The 19,460-nt window shown below is 39.8% G+C and overlaps 1 protein-coding gene and 1 long non-coding RNA gene across 4 annotated transcripts; one reads left to right on the top strand and one right to left on the bottom strand.

Moving 5' to 3' along the window:
• Positions 1-879: 879 nt before the first annotated feature.
• LOC104910479 (DENN domain-containing protein 3-like) lies at positions 880-7,833 on the bottom strand. Of its 2 annotated transcripts, none has more exons than XM_031552933.1 (4): positions 7,714-7,833; positions 2,376-2,651; positions 1,549-1,664; positions 880-1,083 (listed from the first exon to the last, which is right to left on the bottom strand). In XM_031552933.1, the coding sequence occupies exons 1-4, from the start codon at positions 7,796-7,798 to the stop codon at positions 895-897; spliced, it is 666 nt and encodes a 221-aa protein (XP_031408793.1). In that variant the 5' UTR covers positions 7,799-7,833; the 3' UTR covers positions 880-894. The 2 variants fall into 2 exon arrangements, with proteins under 2 accessions (XP_031408793.1, XP_019469801.1); XM_019614256.2 differs by having other exon boundaries at positions 914-1,072.
• A 291-nt stretch (positions 7,834-8,124) lies between these two features.
• LOC109366907 lies at positions 8,125-17,611 on the top strand. 2 transcript variants are annotated; one of them, XR_004159344.1, is made up of 3 exons: positions 8,125-8,300; positions 10,051-10,180; positions 17,302-17,611. It is a non-coding gene; the product is annotated as an uncharacterized LOC109366907 (long non-coding RNA). The 2 variants fall into 2 exon arrangements; XR_004159343.1 differs by having other exon boundaries at positions 8,125-9,224.
• The last annotated feature ends 1,849 nt before the right edge of the window (positions 17,612-19,460 follow it).

Here is a 19,460-nt window from a genome sequence, read left to right as displayed (position 1 = left end):
GACTGGAGCACCTCCCCTGCGAAGACAGACTGAGGGAGCTGGGCTTGTTCAGCCAGGAGAAAAGAAGGCTGCGGGGTGACCTCATTGCAGCCTTTCAGTACCTAAAGGGAGCCTACAAACAGGAGGGGAATCAACTCTTTGAAAGGGTAGGTAACTGCAGGACAAGTGGAAATGGTTTTAAGTTGAGGGAGGGAAGATTTAGGTTGGATGTCAGGAGGAAGTTCTTTACAGAGAGAGCGGTGAGGTGCTGGAACAGGCTGCCCAGAGAAGTTGTGGATGCCCCGTTCTCGGAGGTGTTCAAGGCCAGGTTGGATGGGGCCCTGGGCAGCCTGGTCTAGTATTAATTAAATGGGGAGGTTGGTGGCCCTGCATATGGCAGGGAGGTTGAAGCTTCACGATCCTTGAGGTCCTTCCAACCCTGACCATTCTGTGATACCTAGTTTCCATCATCTCTAGGTTCTAGAATTAATACCTTTACTTATGCTTTGAAAATGGCAGGATAGATGTAGCACAAACAAAGGTAGTGGGGTTATGACCTCAAAATAAGTTACTGAAAAAAGACAAACCTGTGATTACTCATCAGCGCTGCATAATATTTTACCACTTTCAACCTGTTATGTACTCTGTATGCTGCAGTGTTGTCTCCTGGTTCTATGACAGCCAAGTAAGCACTGTATACTTCCTCACGTAACTTGGATTATTTAGTTAAAAATAAATAAATAGTGTTGTGATGTATACCAGCATGACAGAATTGCAGTCTGTCTTCTTCTTACTATCCAAGTAACATTCACTTTACATTTCTTCTCTTCCACTCCCCTACAACTCATAACTTAAAACTAACAACTGTTTTAGTATTATGCAAACTCATATATTAATACATTAAGACCTGCATAATTATTTCCAGTAAAGACAAACAGGATAGCAAGTCTTACCATGAGAGACAATCCTTGAGGGCATTAAAATACGGATATCTGGATATAACACAAATAGCAAGCGGTACAAAACAGCCAGGCTTCTTCCCAGCCCGCACAGATTCCCACTGGGTCTGTCCATTGGAGGCAATACAGCCATCCTACAAAGAAACTACAGATTAATGTGTTTATGTTAATCAGGAATTTATGGCTGGCATTTTCTTAAGAACCCAAGAGAGTTGATACCCCAATTCCCTCAAAGGGATTTGGATGTCTATCTCCCTTGAGCTGAGAAAAATGTCAGCCTACAAGACTACAACACACATATTAAATGAATCTTAGTAGAGAAGATGATTATAAAGAACACAGAGTACACACACACACACAAAAACATGCCCAAGGGAAAAGACTTCATTTAAATATTCAAAACTCCTAACTGAAATCATAACAGTTTCTTCAGAGATTTACATTAGAACAGCACTGAATTAAATGACAACAGCATTATAAAATTTGATTTGATCTGTATTCCTACTAACAAAAATTATCAGATAACTAATTCGAAAAACACACCTGCCATTACTTTCAAAGTGTTTATCTCTTAATATATTTCAATAAAAGCATGAATTAAATAACATACTTGTATTGGCTGATAGTACTGTGCAACAACACCATATGTTCTGTTACCACAGACATCTGTGAAGACCAGGAAGTGAATGTGGTCCTCTCTTGGTTCTGAAGTCATATAAAGTCCTCCTGCAATGAAAACAGAAACTTTTTTTTTTTAATAGTCTATACACATACATTTGCAACTGTTTGAAAAATGATTACTGACAACAAATACTGCTCATTTCTACCTAATTTCAAGAGAAATGTCTCGTTTGACCTGTTTAGAATGCATATACTGCATTTTATTTAAGAGTTATTAGAAAGGTTGTAAGCCACACAGTACTGAAGGAGCAAAGATATTATGTAGTTATTGTGCATTTTAAATGGCAAAATACAACAGATGAGTTTTGTTCACTTTTTTTTCCCCTCCAAGATATTTGCAAGGTCTGCAATTGCAACATGCTTGTTAAAATTGTTGCAATTAAGCCTGGAGGAAATAGTCATGACTTCATGGATATCTTAATAGCCAATGAAAAATGAAGTGAAAAGTACTCAGCCGTTTAAGACAAACTAAAATAAGTTAAAGAGAAAGCGCATGTTCATTTAAACCAGGATTTACCAATAATAGAAAGGGATTTCTGGTTTCCCCCTCTTGGAACTGTTGCAACAACCAGCACTGATGGATCTGTTCACTCTGAACAGCCCTGCACATAACAGCTGCTCTCACCACCGACTTGCTCACAAGCAGACACATTTATTTATTTATACTTTGAAATTCATCAATATAGTAAAGATGCTTTTATAATGGATCAACAAATATTAAAACAGTTCTCATTTAGAAGTGGAAGAGTGCAGTACCTGGGAAGCACAGCTGTGGCAAACCAATGAGATCAATGTCCTTTGGAACTGTAATATCTTCAGTGCCAGGTGCTTTCTGATCCCCATTGAGAGTCTTGGCATTTTCCAATTTTGGTCTCTCTTTCTTTTTTCGGAAAGACCGGCGTTTACCTCTGTTGAAGTTATTACCACTTGTGTTAGTCGAATGAGTATCATCTCTGCTGATAAATGGAGGCACAAATACAGAAAGAACTTCTGGATCCAGGGGAAGAAGACTTCTGGGTTTTCTTTGAGTGTACCTTTAAAAAAAAATAACAAAAAAATAAACTGACCCTTATCCCCCTAGGGTTTTTTTTAAAAGCATTTTTAGCTCTATTTTCTCTCCTCTTCTAAAATTGTGGTTTCATAATACACTTTCCCTTGATAATTCATCTTTCATTTAGTTTCTTGATTTAAATAAGTTAATGCAAGAGGAGTACACAAGTCATTTTTAATTGGCAATAAATCATTCTTCATCATTCAAAACATACCTTATCAATAAATCCCTTTGCATAAGAAAAGGAACAAATCCTAAGTAAGATATTTTCTTCTTCCAAGCATTCAGATTAAGCATAAGCTATATTTAAAATAAAAAATTGCTAACAACAGAAAACAGCAAGTAAATAAAAGCAAACAAAAAAGAAGTAGAGCTGAACTCCCCAGGTAAGTCTTTGTTCAATTTCAGGGAAAACCTGGGAGCACTTTTTGTATTCTTGACCATGTAACAGATACAAGTAGTTATATATTCAATTATTTCACGGTAATTTTAATTCCTTCTGCATGACCAAAACAGCAAGTGAAAGCTCTGTTCAGTGAACGGATATTTGGAAACAGGAAAGGCAAGCCTCACTGTGGTTTGAGAACCTGTTCCATGTTCAACTCATTGCCAACTGATAAACGAAGTACACATGCAACTTCTAACTTTTACCCTCAGACAAGACGCAGCAGTACCACTTATTTAAAATATTCCTTGAGTACCAATAATAATCGGTAATGACAATAACAATAATAATGACATCTTTTATTATTTTCCCTGCTTTTTAAAATACATATAAAGGCAGTTCTTTTGCTTCACTAAAGCAAATCTTCCTTCGTCAAGGTTTTGGCTTATAATTTTGAGCAGTTGAGTCCATGTCCTGGTTTCAGCTGAGGTACAGTTAATTTTCTTCCTCATGCTGTACGGTGCTGCATCATGGCTTTAGGATCAAAGTAACACTGTCAGCACACTGATGTTTTAGTTACTGCTGAGCAGTGTTTACACAGTGCCAAGGGCATCTCAGCTTCTCACACTGCTGTTCCAGCAAGGAGATGGAGTGCACAAGGAGATGGGAGGGGACAGAACCAGGACAGGTGAGCAAGACTGGCCAAAGCATGTCCCATAGCATATGGTGTCATGCTCAGCAATAAAACTGAGGAGATTTGGACAGTGAGGCAGCTGATGCTCAGGGACTGACTGGCAGGGCATCAGTCAGCAGGTGGTTAGCAACTGCACTACGCATCAATTGTTTTGTGTATTCTTCTGTCATCATCATTATTTTCCCTTCCTTTTTCGTCCTATTGAATTATCTTTATCTCAACCCACGAGTTTTACCTTCTTTTCTACCTGACTCTCCCCTGTTCCACTGGGGCAGTGAGCAAACAGCTCTGTGGTGCTTAGCTGCCTGCTGGGTTAATCTACAACAGTGCACCGACAGTCTCCTTCACATTTAAAGTATCACAGGAAAAATGATATATTAGTCATGTATCTTAAGCTCCACAGTATTGTATAATAGTATAACTGGGATACTAAAAGATATATTAATGACTTACAAGAGCATGCTACAAACTGGAATACTGAGTGCCATACCCTGCCAAGCTAAGAACTTCATTGTTCTAGTTAGCAACTGACACCCATTCCAAGTGAAGAAACTCTGAACAGAGATAAATCCAACATGATCAGCCTCAAAAAACATGCTGCAGAATTTTACAGATGGAAATTCAGAATTAAAGCTTAGCCCTAAGGCTGTTATGCCAGGGAAACACACATCTACTTCAGCAGTAGCAATCTCAACATGGCAGATTCTCCCCACAGAGTTTTTCATACAAGGTTGCTTTGACAAGGAATCCCTGACTTGCACTGAAGGCATCTCTGTGCTACAAAATGCTGGATGACAGCCAGCAATTTAATGGCCTTGCAGTGTCACAGTTTCTGACACAGTAGTCCTTGATGTCTAATGCCTGTCTTGCAGTCTCAGACACCAGGTTTCATTCACAGAACAGCTCTGTCAGTGCTGTCACTGACCCAGTGACCCAGTCACCAGCATTCAAATCACCTCTTATTAATGTCTACAACCAGTCATATTTTCTTACCCAGTTCAGAGGGAGTGAATAGGCAGCAACAGAACAATACTGACGTTTTCCTACTATTCATTTCTTATTCTCTTCTTCTACAGTCACTTCTTTGTTTTGGAACACTCTTCTGACCGGTGTTTTTCACTACCAAATGCCCCACAGCATACTTAGTTTATTATAAAGACTAATGCCTTTTTTTTCCTGTAACTCTGCAAGATTTCTCATTAAGATGACTTCTTCTACTCCTGTGAAAATAATACCATATGTGACACAGAAGAGACAGCCTTTTTTTCAGTGACCACTATTCTAAACACGAGAAGTAGAATGTTGAAATCTCAGAACAGAGTGTAATATCAGCCACATGATGCCTCCTTGATCTCATTTTCCTCTTTCCATCACTGAAGAAGTTCATTCCATCCCAAATGTCATGAAAGAACTGGCTTCTTTACAGAAAAGCTGGGCAGGGAAAGTCATGAAGCCTTAGAAGTGTTAGTTTGGAAGGGACCCCTGGTGTAGAATCTTTTACTCAAAGCAACAATAAGTGAAGATAGATCAGGCTGCCATGGATCTTATCCAGATATCACCTGGTCTAAGGAGCCTGCTTTGATAGGGAGGTTGGACAAGATGATCTCTACCCTTCCAGCACCTACAATTCTGTGAGTCTCAGAAATCCATTAAGAAGCAAATTTTTATCACTTGTCTTCAGCTCTCATAAAATTCAGACATCTACTTCTGTTTGTAAGCAGTTGCCTTTATTGAGGTCCACAAAGCTGGGACAGTATTCCAAATAGATATCTATCTCAGTGCTGAATTATAACGACAACAATAGCCAGCATTTACCTTCACCTGCCAGCTATGGCTCTGATAATGCAAGCCATTACATGCTCAGCTTTCACTGCCACAAGAGCACGTTGCTGACTAATAATCAACTTCATAATATATGGCTTCTTGCACAAGACACCTCATTTCCAGAGGGCTATTACAGAAAAAGGCACAAGAGAAGGGGGAAGGGGTTTGAAAGTAGGGGTTGGGGGTTATGTCTGAATTAGGATGGCCAGAAAGCATAACAGCCATTGTCAGAGCAACATCTGTATCACTGGGAGTGGTAGGCAGATATAGAAATCAACAATTGAGGCAATTGGAAGATGCCAGACATCTTGCAGACTGCTCACGTGTCACATTTGTCATAACAAAACCCAGCTTTACATCTGACAGTGAGTTGGGGAAAAGAAGATGGCTGTATGATCTTCATTATTGTACATCTCAGCCCTACAAAATATACATTGCCAACAGTAAAAACGTCATCTGTATTTGAAAAGCTGTCTTTGGTCTCTTCAAACTGAAGCCTCATAGTGACAACCACATTGCCAGTAAGGAGGATCAATGGATGACAGCCCAGAAACTTCAGTTGCACAGCTTCAGTGCAGAACTGTATCTTTGTTCCCGGAATCTCCACTGTCAACAGGTCAATAATACAAAGCTTCTCTTACTTTGGGAGTGGTTTAACTATCGTGCTCCCACTGATTTTATTACTTTATAACCCCGTACTGCAATAAAATAACTGCATAAACACACTTTCAAGACCAAGATTTGAAGGTTACACCTGCAAATACTACCTGAGCCTAGCACTCTGCAATAAAGTTTTCTTTTTCTGTCGATCAGTTCTCTTCTTTCTGCATTCACTGTAACTGCACAAAACATATCCTATCATTTCCTCACATAGATAGTGTGGGAAGAAGAGGAAGTGGAATAACCCTACAAACTTTCCCCCAGACAGCGACTGAAATCCCTGCAGTTCAACAGCTTGAAGAGATATAAGATTAATACCCAGAGAGACTACTTTCCTTTCTGACACTGCACTCTGTATTTTGAGCAAACAGAGGATTCAAAATCTGTGGCGTAAGCGAAAAAATTGAATGGCTCCATTTATTATTTTTTTTTAATCCAATTTCCTATGTATTGTTCTACAGGGTTTTTTTTTTGGAAACAATGAGATCACACTGTGGACTGAAAAAAGAAATTCGCCCATTCTAAGTTTACTTCTCAAACAAATACCAAAACAACACGTACACGCCAGCTTCAAAAGTCTGGTGATAAGATTTATGGCACATCTACTTCCCCAATATTAACGTATGCATGAATGAGGTCCTGGAATTTGAACCTCACTTTAACCAATATCACTTAAGAAGCCAACATCAGCAAAGCTGTCTTCTGAGTAATTGAGCAACAAGAAAGACTTTTTTTATCTAACACTATTAGATCGCACAAAGTCAAGTTCAAGGCAGACAGCAGAGATCCATGGGAGCAGAAGTTTTGGCTTTCAGCATGTGCCAGCATCACAGCTTCTCCTACAGCAGGACAATATCAGACACTGCCATCAGCAAATTTTAACAAAGCAAAATCAGGAAGAGAATCGAATTGTTAACTCACATGTGAAGCAACAGGTGGCCAACAAGTTACAAAGCAAATACCCAAAGCAGAATACAAGCTAGCAACTTCTGCTGTGCCTGAATAGAGAAGATTGTAAGAAATGGGAGCACTTTGTGACTTCAAGCCTAATTCCACACAGGGATTTACACCCTCATGTTCTCCTAGTGCTGCCTTAGTCCCCTATAATCCAGAATACAGAAAATGGGATGTTAACGTGTGAAGGATACACACTACTGAAACATTCTGCTGCTCCAGCTTACAGAAACCCATTGTGTTCTTCACATACATCCAAAAAGTGTCATTGCTTAATATCGCTATGGAATAATGCCTATTTTGTTGATACTTTCCTACCAAAACAACTGTTTTTAAAACATTTCTGCCGCATCCAATGACAACAGCGTAGCAAATCAGCAGTTTTGCTGATCGGTGGAAAGAAGCCGAGCCAGGGCGGTGGGAGAGAGGCTGATTTCGTCCAAGCCCGAGTTAAACCTCCAGGAGAGCCACGCTGACAGGAGCAGCCCCACAGACAACCGAGCCCGGCACCCACCGACCCCCCTCACCTGCAGTTGAGTCCTCAACTGCTCCCTGGGCACGCCGACCAGCAAGCAGACCTCCAACAGGCCCGAAGGCAGCGCATCCTCCATGGCACAGCGAGGCAGAGCGGACAGGACACAGCAATCTTCCGGCGGCGCTGCTCCGCTCCGCTCCACTCCTCCTAGTCGGCCGCCTGGAAGGGGGGGGCGCTGCCTCACCCGGCTCTGAGAGTCCGCCTCTCCCCCCAGGGCAATGCGTATTTTGATTGGTTTTTTGTCCTGTCGCTCTTGACTGTGACCAATTAAAACCGTAAGCGGTGACCTGGAGGGCCGGGTGGGGCGGTGCCTCACCGCTGATCGCCAGCAGCTCTGAGGCGCTGAGGTACTTCCCGCCCCCTCTGTGAGGGTCCTGCTCTTCGCACCTCTTCTCCACCGGGAGAGCCCCCGGGGAAGCCATTTTTCTTCCCAAAGGGAAGCTCAGGCCAGTTTCCCGGAGGGTTCTGATGGCACGAAAAGACTGAGGTGCCTCAAGCCTGCCCCAGTGCCTCTGAGAAGCGGGTGAAGTCATGGCCTGGTGCTTTGATAAGAGGTGCTGTCCTCCTGTTTGCTTCAGGTGACTCAGCAGTAGTATGTGGCTGGCATTAATAGAGTCACATTTACGTAACGCGTCATAGTTTCGACAGGCTGTAACCACAGGGCTGATGGCAGTCTGTGGGGTATTTTCACTTCAGAAGGTTCCTAGTTGGGGCTGCCCATGCAGCAGAGAAACAACTGAAGGGACTCTGCTTTCTTTTTAAGCTGCTTAATACATGAGTCACTACCTATTGCCCGCAAGCTTTTACAGTTTCACCATGATTTATATGAGGACTAAAGGAATTTCCTTTGAAAATTAATACAGTCATCATTTGTATTCTGCAGATTTATTCATACAGTACTCAGTTCACTGTCTTCTCTTTCACTTACAGTTCAGATGATTGCACACCTATATCACTGTTGCATAGCCATATCTTTCTTTCAGTGGGGACTGAAACTCAGACCACTGCTTCCTTGCACTGACTGGACCGCAAGAACACCCATTTCTGTGCCCATGTTACTGCACGGATCTTTATTTAAGTCTTTATTCTGTCTGATAAGAATTATGTGCTCTAGGCAAAGAAAAGTACGGCATGAAGTATGCTGTTCTCAAGTGTGTCATACTAACTCTTTGCAGTCTAGAGATCCATGAAAAAAACACAGCATCTCAAGTGTTTAAACACTTTGGTTGTAAAATCTTAGTACAAATTCTTAGGTAGGTGAAAGCATTTATCAAAACAAAACTCAGAGAGGTCAGGTTGTAATATTCTTTCTGACTTCAGCGTATCTCTGTTTTGTATTCCTTCTTCCAGAATAATGAAGCAGAAGAATTCCACAGATGTGTTTCATTGGTGCATTGTGTCATTTCTTTCATTGCCAGGCAATGCAAATTCACACCTATATTAGCAACCAAGCAACCACTTGGTAACTGACTATGCAGATTGGATTATTACTTTCAACCAAGGTACTGCACAGTCTTGAGATGTCTTTCTCAAGGTTTCAGATATTTATTCCCATTCTTAATATTGCTACAAAGACCTCTTTATTGTCTTAGGTTTTGTCCAACTGAGTACAGTGACTCTGACCTCAATATTATTCTGTGGGAGCACACTGGGTTCAGCAGAAAGGCATCAAGGAGAAAGGAGAGCAGCTTAGGGATCTCAGCATATATTAACAGTTCCATTTGCATCTTCTTTCTGTTTTACATAGTTTGTCTGGTTTGCACTACATGGTACATGGTACAAAAGAAAATTCCTTACAACATTAACTATGATTTAATAGTTCATAGATAAGTTTCACTGACATTAGAGAAATATGCTAATGCAAGACCAGCTTTGACAAAGTACCTCCAGATGGGATTTGTACTCTCCACTAATTGTACCTACTCACCTAATAAAGAAGTCAGCTACCATCTGCTATTTCCTCACAGTTCTCCAGCTATGAAGAGCTACTCCTAATTTAAACTTTTGTAGGGAAACACGCCCTTAACATTCAGTGTTCTTTGATTTGTAGTGTTTCACCACCACCTCTGAATAAGCTAGTGCAAGTTCAAAAAAAAAGGAGACAGTGATGTCTATCATTTTTCCCTGGGAAGGCTCTTACAATACCTGAACAAGTACCTTGACTCTGCACTACAGTGTGAAGTATGGACAGATCCCAGAACTGTCAATAGTAATCTTTTAACCTGCAAGAATATCTAATTTAGTATGTTATATACAGAATACTTTTCAGATTGTATTATGGTTGTAATAAATTACCTTAATTTCTGTCATCTCTTTTGAAACATACAGGTAAACCAAGCTACACTGAATGAGAGTAGGATATGGGAGGGAGAGAAGAGTGCCATACCAGACACTTGTGCGGCAGTGCTGTCTGACTTAATATTTGTGCCCCACCAGGGAGTGACAGAATGATAATGAGGTCAGTAAAATCTCATCAGCCTCACTGTAATCCCCCAACTAAATAAAAGCAGAGGGCTGTGGGTAATGCGGAGTGCAAGACTGGTAGACATTGGTAAACTGAAACAAATTCAGCAGACTTGCCAAGATTGTCAGGGCTGGAGACTTTCTCTGAGAGGAGAAGCTAAGAGAACAAGGCTGGGGAAGAGATGGGTTGAAGGGAACTAATAGCAGGCCTGGGACCTCCAGGGAAGTCATCAGCAAGACAGCCAGGCTCTTAACTGAGGTTCACAACAGGAAATGGAGCAACAGAGGCTATACACTGAAATCAGGAAAGTACTGAATGTGTCTGAGGAAACTACTTTTCATTCTAAGAACAGTTAAGCACTGGAACAAGGGCCTGGAGATGTGCCATGTCCATCTCTGCAGGTTTTCAGGAAAAGACAGAATCAAGCCACAAGCAAATGGATCTGACCTGACAGCTAACCCTGCTTTGAGCTGGAGTTTGGACTAGAAACCTCCTTCCAACCTAGATGATACTGTCATTCTCAGTGATTCTCTGTATACAAATACAGCAAGAAGATTAAGAATTCTTTGTATAAAGGAAACAAAATGCTAGAATTCCAGTAAACCAGACAGGGAATATCCTCAGCCAATTGTACAGTCAGTGATCTTTCAGTTCAACACAAATTATTTGTTTTGTGACAGGGTAACTGAGCTCCAAGGAAACAGCTTTCGGTGTCAATGCAACATTTATTCCCCATCATCTCTATATTTCTCTTAAATAAACTGGCCATAATTTCAGTTTTCTACTCAAAAAAGATCTGTTGAAAATTCTTGAAGGAAAATAAAGCCAGCTATGAGATTTATCACATGTGATAACATTACCTTGTCTGTTCTGGCAAAAGAAATGGACTAACACGAGTGCCCTGAATACTAGAAATATTTTGCATTGCAGATATTTGAGATATTCCTAAGGCTACAGCAGAGCTTCTTCCTGAATATAATCACTACAGGGTCAATTTTAGCAGTGTTTTGTTTACATGGAATGTATAACATGTCCCTCAAAACTGCTTAACATGATGTTTATTGTTCCAGTTATTTACCATCTGGCACAGTCTCAGACAGCCAATGGTTTTGATAGTTTAATTTTTTTTTTAATAGAAGCATTAAGATTTTATAACATTTGTCTTTTTACCAGAATGCTATAAAAGAAGCTCAGATTCAGAATTACAGAAGTGGTGAGAAAAAAAAGGAGAGGTCAAAAGTGCAGACAGACAGAAACTCAGATGTTAAACTTTCATTAGAGTATTTTTTGTGTACTAAATTCTTTGTGTACATCAACCTAAGAAATCTTAACATACATAAGTACAGGTACCTTAATTCATAACTATGAACTGCTTTTTTTTGAAAAGGAAAATACTTTCTGTCTCTGAAATCTAAAGAGCCTCTCAGGATGCTCCACTTTGTTGAGGTCTGTCAGCAGTTCCTAGCTTGACAAAAGCACGATACAGTGAACTTCTTCATCAATAGTTAATGCTAACTTAGTGAAATACATACTAAAAGCCAAACACATTCCCTCTTGATCTATTTGTATCTGCCCTTGCATCTCTCAGTATGAAAAAGTAACAAATATAGTTAAAATGAACTTTGCTGTGTATGAACAAATTTTCTCTAACCTTGGGGACTGTTTAAGTACAACATTGTTCATTTTTAAATATTCACATTTCAGCATTTTTACAGAAGATTAATTTGGGTTAAAACAGAAACCAAACAATTATATTTTCCATATGAAATAAATAGCTTCCAGGTGAACTCATTTTATCTCTAGATAAAAAATGTTTCAAGAAAAACCACAATAAGACAGCATACAGCAAGTCTCCTTTATTGCAGTTGAATGTAGAACAAAACAAAGACTATCTGTAGGCGTTAGCCAGTATGTTTATGTATAACATGAGATCACTTTAGTATCACAGCACTTCATGCTGGTTTTCCTGGTTTGCTATCATGCAAAACATCACTGTGGAGCACGGCCTTGTGAAAGCCATTTATCAGCACAGTAGGAATGGAAGGAGCTTAGAATTGGTGAGCAAAAATTTATCGAGGGCAATCGTGCTTTACCAACCGGATTGCCTTCCCTTTCCTTTGTGTAGGAAGTGGAAGGAATGGATGCCCAAAGAGGCTGTGGCTGCCTCATCCCTGGAGGTGTTCAAGGCCAGGTTGGATGGGGCCTGGGCAGCCTGGTCTAGTATTAGATGGGGAGGTTGGTGGCCCTGCCTGTGGCAGGGGGAATTGAAGCTTGAAGATCCTTGAGGTCCCTTCCAACCCAAGCCATTCTATAGTTCTATGATGTAGCTTACTTTCTTGCAAGGCTTTGATAGTCTCCCAAAGAATCCTTGCAGCCAAGCTGTAAAGACATGGACTACATAGGTGGACCTCAAGCTGAAAATTGAATCACTGAGTTCAAAGGGTTGCACGAGTAGCATTCATCAGTATTGGATATTGCAGCTAATAATACTTAACATCTTTATCACTAACACTGTCCATGGGATGAAGGACAATGTCAGCAAGCTTGTGAAATGCTCCTATGGAGGCAGAGGTTGTAAGACAGAAGGGCTCAGCTGCCAGAAAAGAAGGCTAAGAAGAGATCTAACTGAATGTACCTGACAAAAGGTTATAGAGACAAGCAACACAGGCTTGTCGAGAGGCAAACAATGGGAGGATGGGAGGCAACAGCCAAAAGTTGCAGCAAGAGGTTCTGCTTGAATATAAGGAAAAATGTTTTCACCATGACAGAGATTAAACAATAGTCCAAGTTCCCCAGAGAGGCAATGTAACCTCCTTCCTTAGAGATTTTTGAAACTTGGCTAAATAAGGAGCAGAGCAACCTAATCTAGATTTGAAGTTATTGCTGTTTTGAGCAACGAGTTAGACCAGTAACTTCCAATGGTCCCTTCTAAGCAACATTTGTCTTTGATTCTGTAATTAAGCCCGTATTGCTTTATTTGCATCCAAGGGTCCATAGAGAATTGAAAGTGCAGCAGGGAGAGAACAAAGTTCCAATATTTGCATAGCTGAACATATCAGGTACTTTCAGGTGTACTTCTACATCACTATAAAAGCACTGTATTTAAATATTGTCCGTCACGTCCAATATAGCAATTAGATACATATTGCTACATCACATGTGACTGAAAACGGACACACAACCTCCTGTAAATAAGTAACTGCAGTTTACTGCATCAAAATCCCTGATTTGCATGGGGACATCGTGGGGCAACTTCTAGCATGAGAGCAGGCAGCCTGTACTGCCCCAGGGTCAAGGAGGATTCTATGCAAAGCTGGTGGCAGAGAGAGAAATGACTGTAGTACAAACAATGCCCAATAGTCTGCCTTTGTTTTCCATGTTACATTTTTCCTGATATTAAAATAGTGCAGCCATATTATGAGTTGTCAAACTCACCTGACAGTGTGTCCCCACTGCCTTATTTTCTACAGTTCTTGTTTATTCCTCCATAACACTTACAGTTTTCTGGAGGGTATCCTGTAAGTTAAAGTACAGAGACAATATTTACTAAGGTGAATTATTCATCAAACATATCAAGCTTTCTTTTCTGGCACAGCTGAATCTGTTGCCATCTTTCCTTACTTCAATTTATCTGTCTTTGGTGTTTGGAGAATTTTTCAAAGTTGATTTACCTCAAAACTTCTAAGAACAGAAAACCACCTAAATACAATATTTTACTCAATGAAATAATATAATCTGACACATGTGGAAATGACTAAGAATTGTAAAAGAAGGATCATACTTCACAAAGATGAACCTTGCTTAGTCTTTTGTGTTTTTACAGCATATACAACCTTAGGATTCGAGTCTGGTCACTGATGAGTATTATAATAATATACAGAAGTGCTCGTGATATACTCAGGCTAGAGTTGGAAGCCAATTTATTAATACATTCACAGAGGACAGATTTATTTTTAAATCCTAGCTGAAAGATCCAGAGTTCTTTTGAATTCTCAGATTATGTAGACCAAAGGCTTCAGCAACTTTCTTATTAGTTTTGTTCTCATCCACATGTTTTACATATTGGTAAGCTCACTTGCTGATCTTTTTTAGAATTAAGTCTTCAGCCCTCAGTTTCTCCTTTCTCCTCAAGCCCACACAACTCATTATAGTATTGCAACCTTAGACTGTAAATGCCTCAGGGTAGAAGGCATTTCTCTGAGTTTAGTACAGCTATCCAGCAGAGCAGGGCACTGATCCAGGGCACATGGATAACAGCAGTAACTAATTGCTTTCTGGCATTTCTTTGTTAAAATTCTGCTATTGTTTTAAAAGGAAGCTGGTTTACATCTTTCAGCAGATTGCACTTTGGCCCCTTCACCAAATGTCTGGAAGTTACATTAATATAAATTGTAAAATATTATTCTTCAGTGTCCTGTATTGAACCAAAAGAGAGGTTGTTTTTAAAGCATGCTAGGAATATGGCACACACATGGCACTACCATGTGAGACATTTTCTTTCATATCTTTCTTAAGGCAGTGCAAGTAGATCTGTGATCAAGAAGTGGAAGATGTGCTGGTAGAATCCATATGTCTTTCATGAACAGAGTACATGCTTGTAGGGAGAGCTGGTTCAACTACGTTGGTTGTCTTTCCTGTCTTTCCATGGCTAAAATAACAAGAAAGCAGCATTATTTAATTGGGAAAGCACAGTAGTGGAGTTCATAAGTGAATCTATGAACAGGTTTTCCTGCAGGTCTATTCTTTAATTCATATTTCCCTGAATTTTCTCCTGGATTTAACATGATTCTTGTTCACAGAAACCTTCTCACAGGGATTTGCTGCCAATATATTGCAGTGCCAGTATAGTGTTGATTGACTTGAACAAGATACAATCACCTTTTATAATGACATGCATGATTACCCCTGCAAATAGCATCATTATGATAAAGACTTCAACAGGAAAGAAGGTAATTTACTTACGTACTGTCCAGAAACATTCAGTCTCCTGAAATGAAGCAAAACCTGAAGCTCCGTATGGAAGTCTTCAGAATTACTGCAGCAAGACCAATCTGAGTTAACCAGGGATTGAATCAAAGGATATTAATAAAGCAATGACTACAAGAGTGCTGCAGGGCACTGTGCAGCAGAGTATATTTGTACATTATAAAGGCTGCATTTATTTAATATATATATATACATCTTTAAAAAGCAGTATATTTTCTTTCGGAGAAAGCAGCTCTCAAACTGAGTTGCCAAGTGATTCCAACTTATCTAAATCTTGTGAAATAACAGCCAAACCCTCTGTTCTTCAGTACAACCAAGAGCAATCCTTAAAGGCTTTCGCACTAAGCAGAGTTTGTAATTCAGCACTAAGCCAGCTGTAGGATCTCCCATGCAATATTTTTGTGCTCTACTTTATTTTTTCTAAGTACATTAGGGGGCCTTAAACACCCTTGATGCTAAGTGACCTACAGACCTATGGCATAGTCTCTTCTCCGAAGAGCCTAAAAACCGAAAAGCTAAACAGTGTGAGTTTGTTTTTTCTTTATTCTCTGAGTACAGATGGTGTTCGGTTCTTACTAAGTTAAAATAAATACCAGAACATACATATAGCAGCTACATCCTCCAGAAAAATGATTGCATAAATATGCAAAATTTGCAGCCTTCTTTACATATTAATTCTAAACACATCTCAGCCACTTTGTCAGGCAGTGTTTTCCCCTGATTATCTTTCACTACCAATCTCATTTCAGAAAGCAAAGCCTGTTCTAGACACACAAGCAACTTTCTGATCTCAAACCATCCATGGTTCCGGCTACCTCTGTAGCATATGACAGAGCTCAGAAAAGCTGTTCTTACCCCTCCAGCTGCCAGTAAGGAAGAGGTATGTGAGATGAAGACTCAGAGATGGCTACTGGCTAAGTAACAGCTACTGATTTCTTTCCCATTCTCTTCAAGCTACTAAGAGCAAACCCAGCTCTTTGCAACTTCCCTCTGAGTTTTCTAGCTCAGATCTTCATAGAATCATTTGAGTTGGAAGGAACCTTTAAAAGGTCATGTAGTCAACTCCCCTGCAATGAACAGGGACACCTACAGCTACATCAGATGCTCAGAGCCCTGTCCAGTCTGATCCTGAATGTCTCCAAGGATGGGGCATCCACCACTTTTCTGGGTAACTTGTGCCGGTGCCTCACTACCCTCATCAAAGAACACATTTTCCTTATATCCAATCTAAATGTTCCTTCATTTAGTTTGAAACCATTCTCCTTTGTCTTATCACAACACACTCTGATAAAGAATCTGTCTCCTTTGTTCTTATAGCTCCACTTTAGATATTGAAATGCTGCTCTCAGGTCACCCCAGAGCTTTCTCTTCTCCAGGCTGAACAGCCCCAACTCTCTCAGCCTGTCCTCATAGGAAATGTGTTCCATCCTTTGGATCATTTTCTTCTATAGCCCTCTTTCTTCCTCTGTGCATCCTGTTTACCACACCAGAAGGCACAAAGACTCAGCCAGGCATCTATCTATAGGATAACTCTATAGGATAACAGTATTCAGGTTTCTTACAATGACATTGAGCACTATGCTTTCAGTGCTTAGTATATTTGTTAATATTGTTTGCACCCTAAAGCACCATTCAAAAGCCAATAAATTATTTTTCCCTTTTGTCATATAATGAGACATTTTCTGATTTGTAGCAGGGAGGCATGCAAGGTTTGTATAGAAGATACAGGCCAGGAAGGAGGCTGAGGTCACTGTTTTTTCAGTTACACCTCATTTACTCTGCATAACGTGTAACCTTTACCTTTTACAAGGGGAGCTCAAAATGGTCACTATAGAAGTTATCGGTACTTGTGCTGCACTGCATCTAAAGCCATCTGAATCCAGACTGCTAAAGAGTCTCCACCTTAGGGAACATTTGCTCTGCACCTTTCCACACCCTTATTGCCCATTCCACCCCAAGGCAGACTGGATGCAGGAAAGGATAATTGTAAGGATGACTGCTGTTAATGTGAACGTTTTCCACTACAAACTGTGTGGATGCCAATTCTCTTCAAACACAGTTCTAATTTCATGGCATTCATCCACTCTCAGTAATAATACAATCCTTCACTAGTGTTTGCTTTTTTCCAGAATGAAAAGAAATATCTTCCTGGCAGCACTGTGTGGAAGGAATAAGGAAAGTAAGGGAGAAAGCTGCACACGTTTACTAGTGAGTACTCTGAAAAATAATAATGCCTAAGCTTTTATCCTATTTGTGTTGACAAAACCTGCTTTGAATGGTTCAGAACTGGGCACTTGCAGATCAAGAGAAGCAAACTCCAAACACTTAGCAGCTGCTTAAAGCTGAGTTACAGGCCCACGTGACAGCTGGAACAAGTGAAGTATGTCACATTAGATTTGCAACATCAAATCTAGCCACCCTGCTAGCAGTGTATACCAGCAGTGGCTGCACACAAAGAATAAGGAAAAAAAAAACCACAAAAAAACAGGAGGTGAGTTTATAAACAAAAAAAGCTTTCTCTTGGGAAGGAGAAAGAAGATGCTATATTATTATTGATTGTTTTAATGTCACAGTTCTTTATGGCACATTATAGACATGCATGGTCCTACCAGAAGGAATCTGTCTTTATAAGTGTGTGCAGACACTCAGGATGCAGACCATTAAATTGTAAACAAAGGTATGGTCTATTTTTTACTTAGTGGTGTGGGCTAATTGGTATGAGAAATAATCATAGCTCTGCAACTAGAAGCTCCTTGCCTCCAGGACTACTTCAAGTACCCAGCTCTGCAGAAGCTGCTGCAGTTGAATTTCTGAGTGCTACTGCCATTTACTTCATGCGTTAGCAGACCAAAGCAAATCTTTTCCTCCAGCCTGTCATCATTTAGGATTTTAGATATTGCTTACACAGAGGAGTATGTAAAAATTACCAGTTTTAATGGAAGGTGTTCCTATTGGTCATAACAGCTGTGGAACAACTTAGACCAGGATTCAAACAGGCAGTGGGATGAGGACATTGCTGAGAATAGAGGGAGATCAGGGTGGATTTCAGTTCAGATACTTCAGTTGGTACCTGAAAGCAGTTGTGATAACCTCTATCATAATTGTTCCATAACAGTACAGAAATAAATACAGACTGGAAGTTGCAAATTTCTAAAGAAGAATTTGCATATCTGCATCTTTTCAGTTACATCTGAGGGAAAAAAAGAAATCACACAATGTCATTCAGTACTTAGGCTGTCAGAATGATAAAGAAAAAACTAAATTTTTTAACCCATTTTTTTTCACCCATTTGTAATTGCCAACAAAAAGTTACTAAGACTAGCAAATGGCTGTCTAAAAGATTAGTCCTAAGTTTATATTCTGGTGTATAGCAAAATGGATTTCCCTTCCCTGCCAGTCCACTGATGTTGAGTAGTACCAGCTAGTTATTTTCTGTATGATTAATAATACTGCAATTATCATTAAGTTTATAAATAAAATACACGTATCTGCGTAGCTGTTTGCCCTGACTCACCTCTGTAAGATAACGTGAGGAAAAAAAATGCACTGCTTTCAGTTTTATCAGGCAAACAGTGCTGGCTGTAGATGAACTATATCATGCCTTGACATTCAGAACCTGAGCTGTTGTCTTCTATGTTTTGTCTTCTGTGAAGAAGAAAATGTGTAATAGCACCATAAATTTATTTTTAGCCAACTTATTTACTTTGTTCCATCTGTTCAAAGCAAAGACATCATGATCAGGTAAGAGGCTGGGCCAGATGTACAGGGGTGGTTACCTTTCATCTATTTCATGCAATTTTTCATCTTCAGATTTAATAAACGAGGACTTCCTGTTTTCAGACTCTGTACAAGCATTAGCTCAAATACATGCCTGTGAAAGAGCAGGTAAGAAGCATTTCACAATTTCACCATTTCACAAATAAGACAACTCAAAATTTGTCAGTTCTTAGGGAAAAAAAAATCAGTTCTTAACTGAAATTGCCATAAGTATGGCAGCTGAGGCTTTTAGCGTGGGCTAGTGTTAAATGAAAACTTCAAAAGGAAACATGAGTATAAAATCCAGGCCCTTCTGTCTACTAAAATCCAGCTGACTTATCTTCATCTTTGCACAAAGTAGGAGTGTATTTTCTTCTATTTTTGGAACATATGCGCATCCTAAATAGAGGCAGGGAGTTTCCAAAGCAGCTGCTGATTTTGATTATGCTTTTATACGTTGAGTTTGAAGTACCTAAATGAAATTTTCCAAAATTTTCTTTCAAACTGCAGTTGTATTCAGTATAAACTGGAG

Source organism: Meleagris gallopavo, chromosome 3 (assembly GCF_000146605.3).
Source record: "Meleagris gallopavo isolate NT-WF06-2002-E0010 breed Aviagen turkey brand Nicholas breeding stock chromosome 3, Turkey_5.1, whole genome shotgun sequence".
Lineage (NCBI taxonomy): Eukaryota > Metazoa > Chordata > Aves > Galliformes > Phasianidae > Meleagris > Meleagris gallopavo.
Note: the sequence above shows the minus strand (reverse complement) of the source record. Positions and strands in the feature narration are given on the sequence as shown.

Excerpts from the sequence above, each read along its gene's own strand:
- LOC104910479 (XM_031552933.1), bottom strand. The coding sequence starts at position 7,798 with ATGGAGGATGCGCTGCCTTCGGGCCTGTTGGAGGTCTGCTTGCTGGTC. Across the intron at positions 2,652-7,713 it reads GTTGAGGACTCAACTGCAGG|ACACTCAAAGAAAACCCAGA; the intron begins TGAGGGGGGTCG and ends TTTTTTAAAGGT. Across the intron at positions 1,665-2,375 it reads GCCACAGCTGTGCTTCCCAG|GAGGACTTTATATGACTTCA; the intron begins GTACTGCACTCT and ends TTTTCATTGCAG.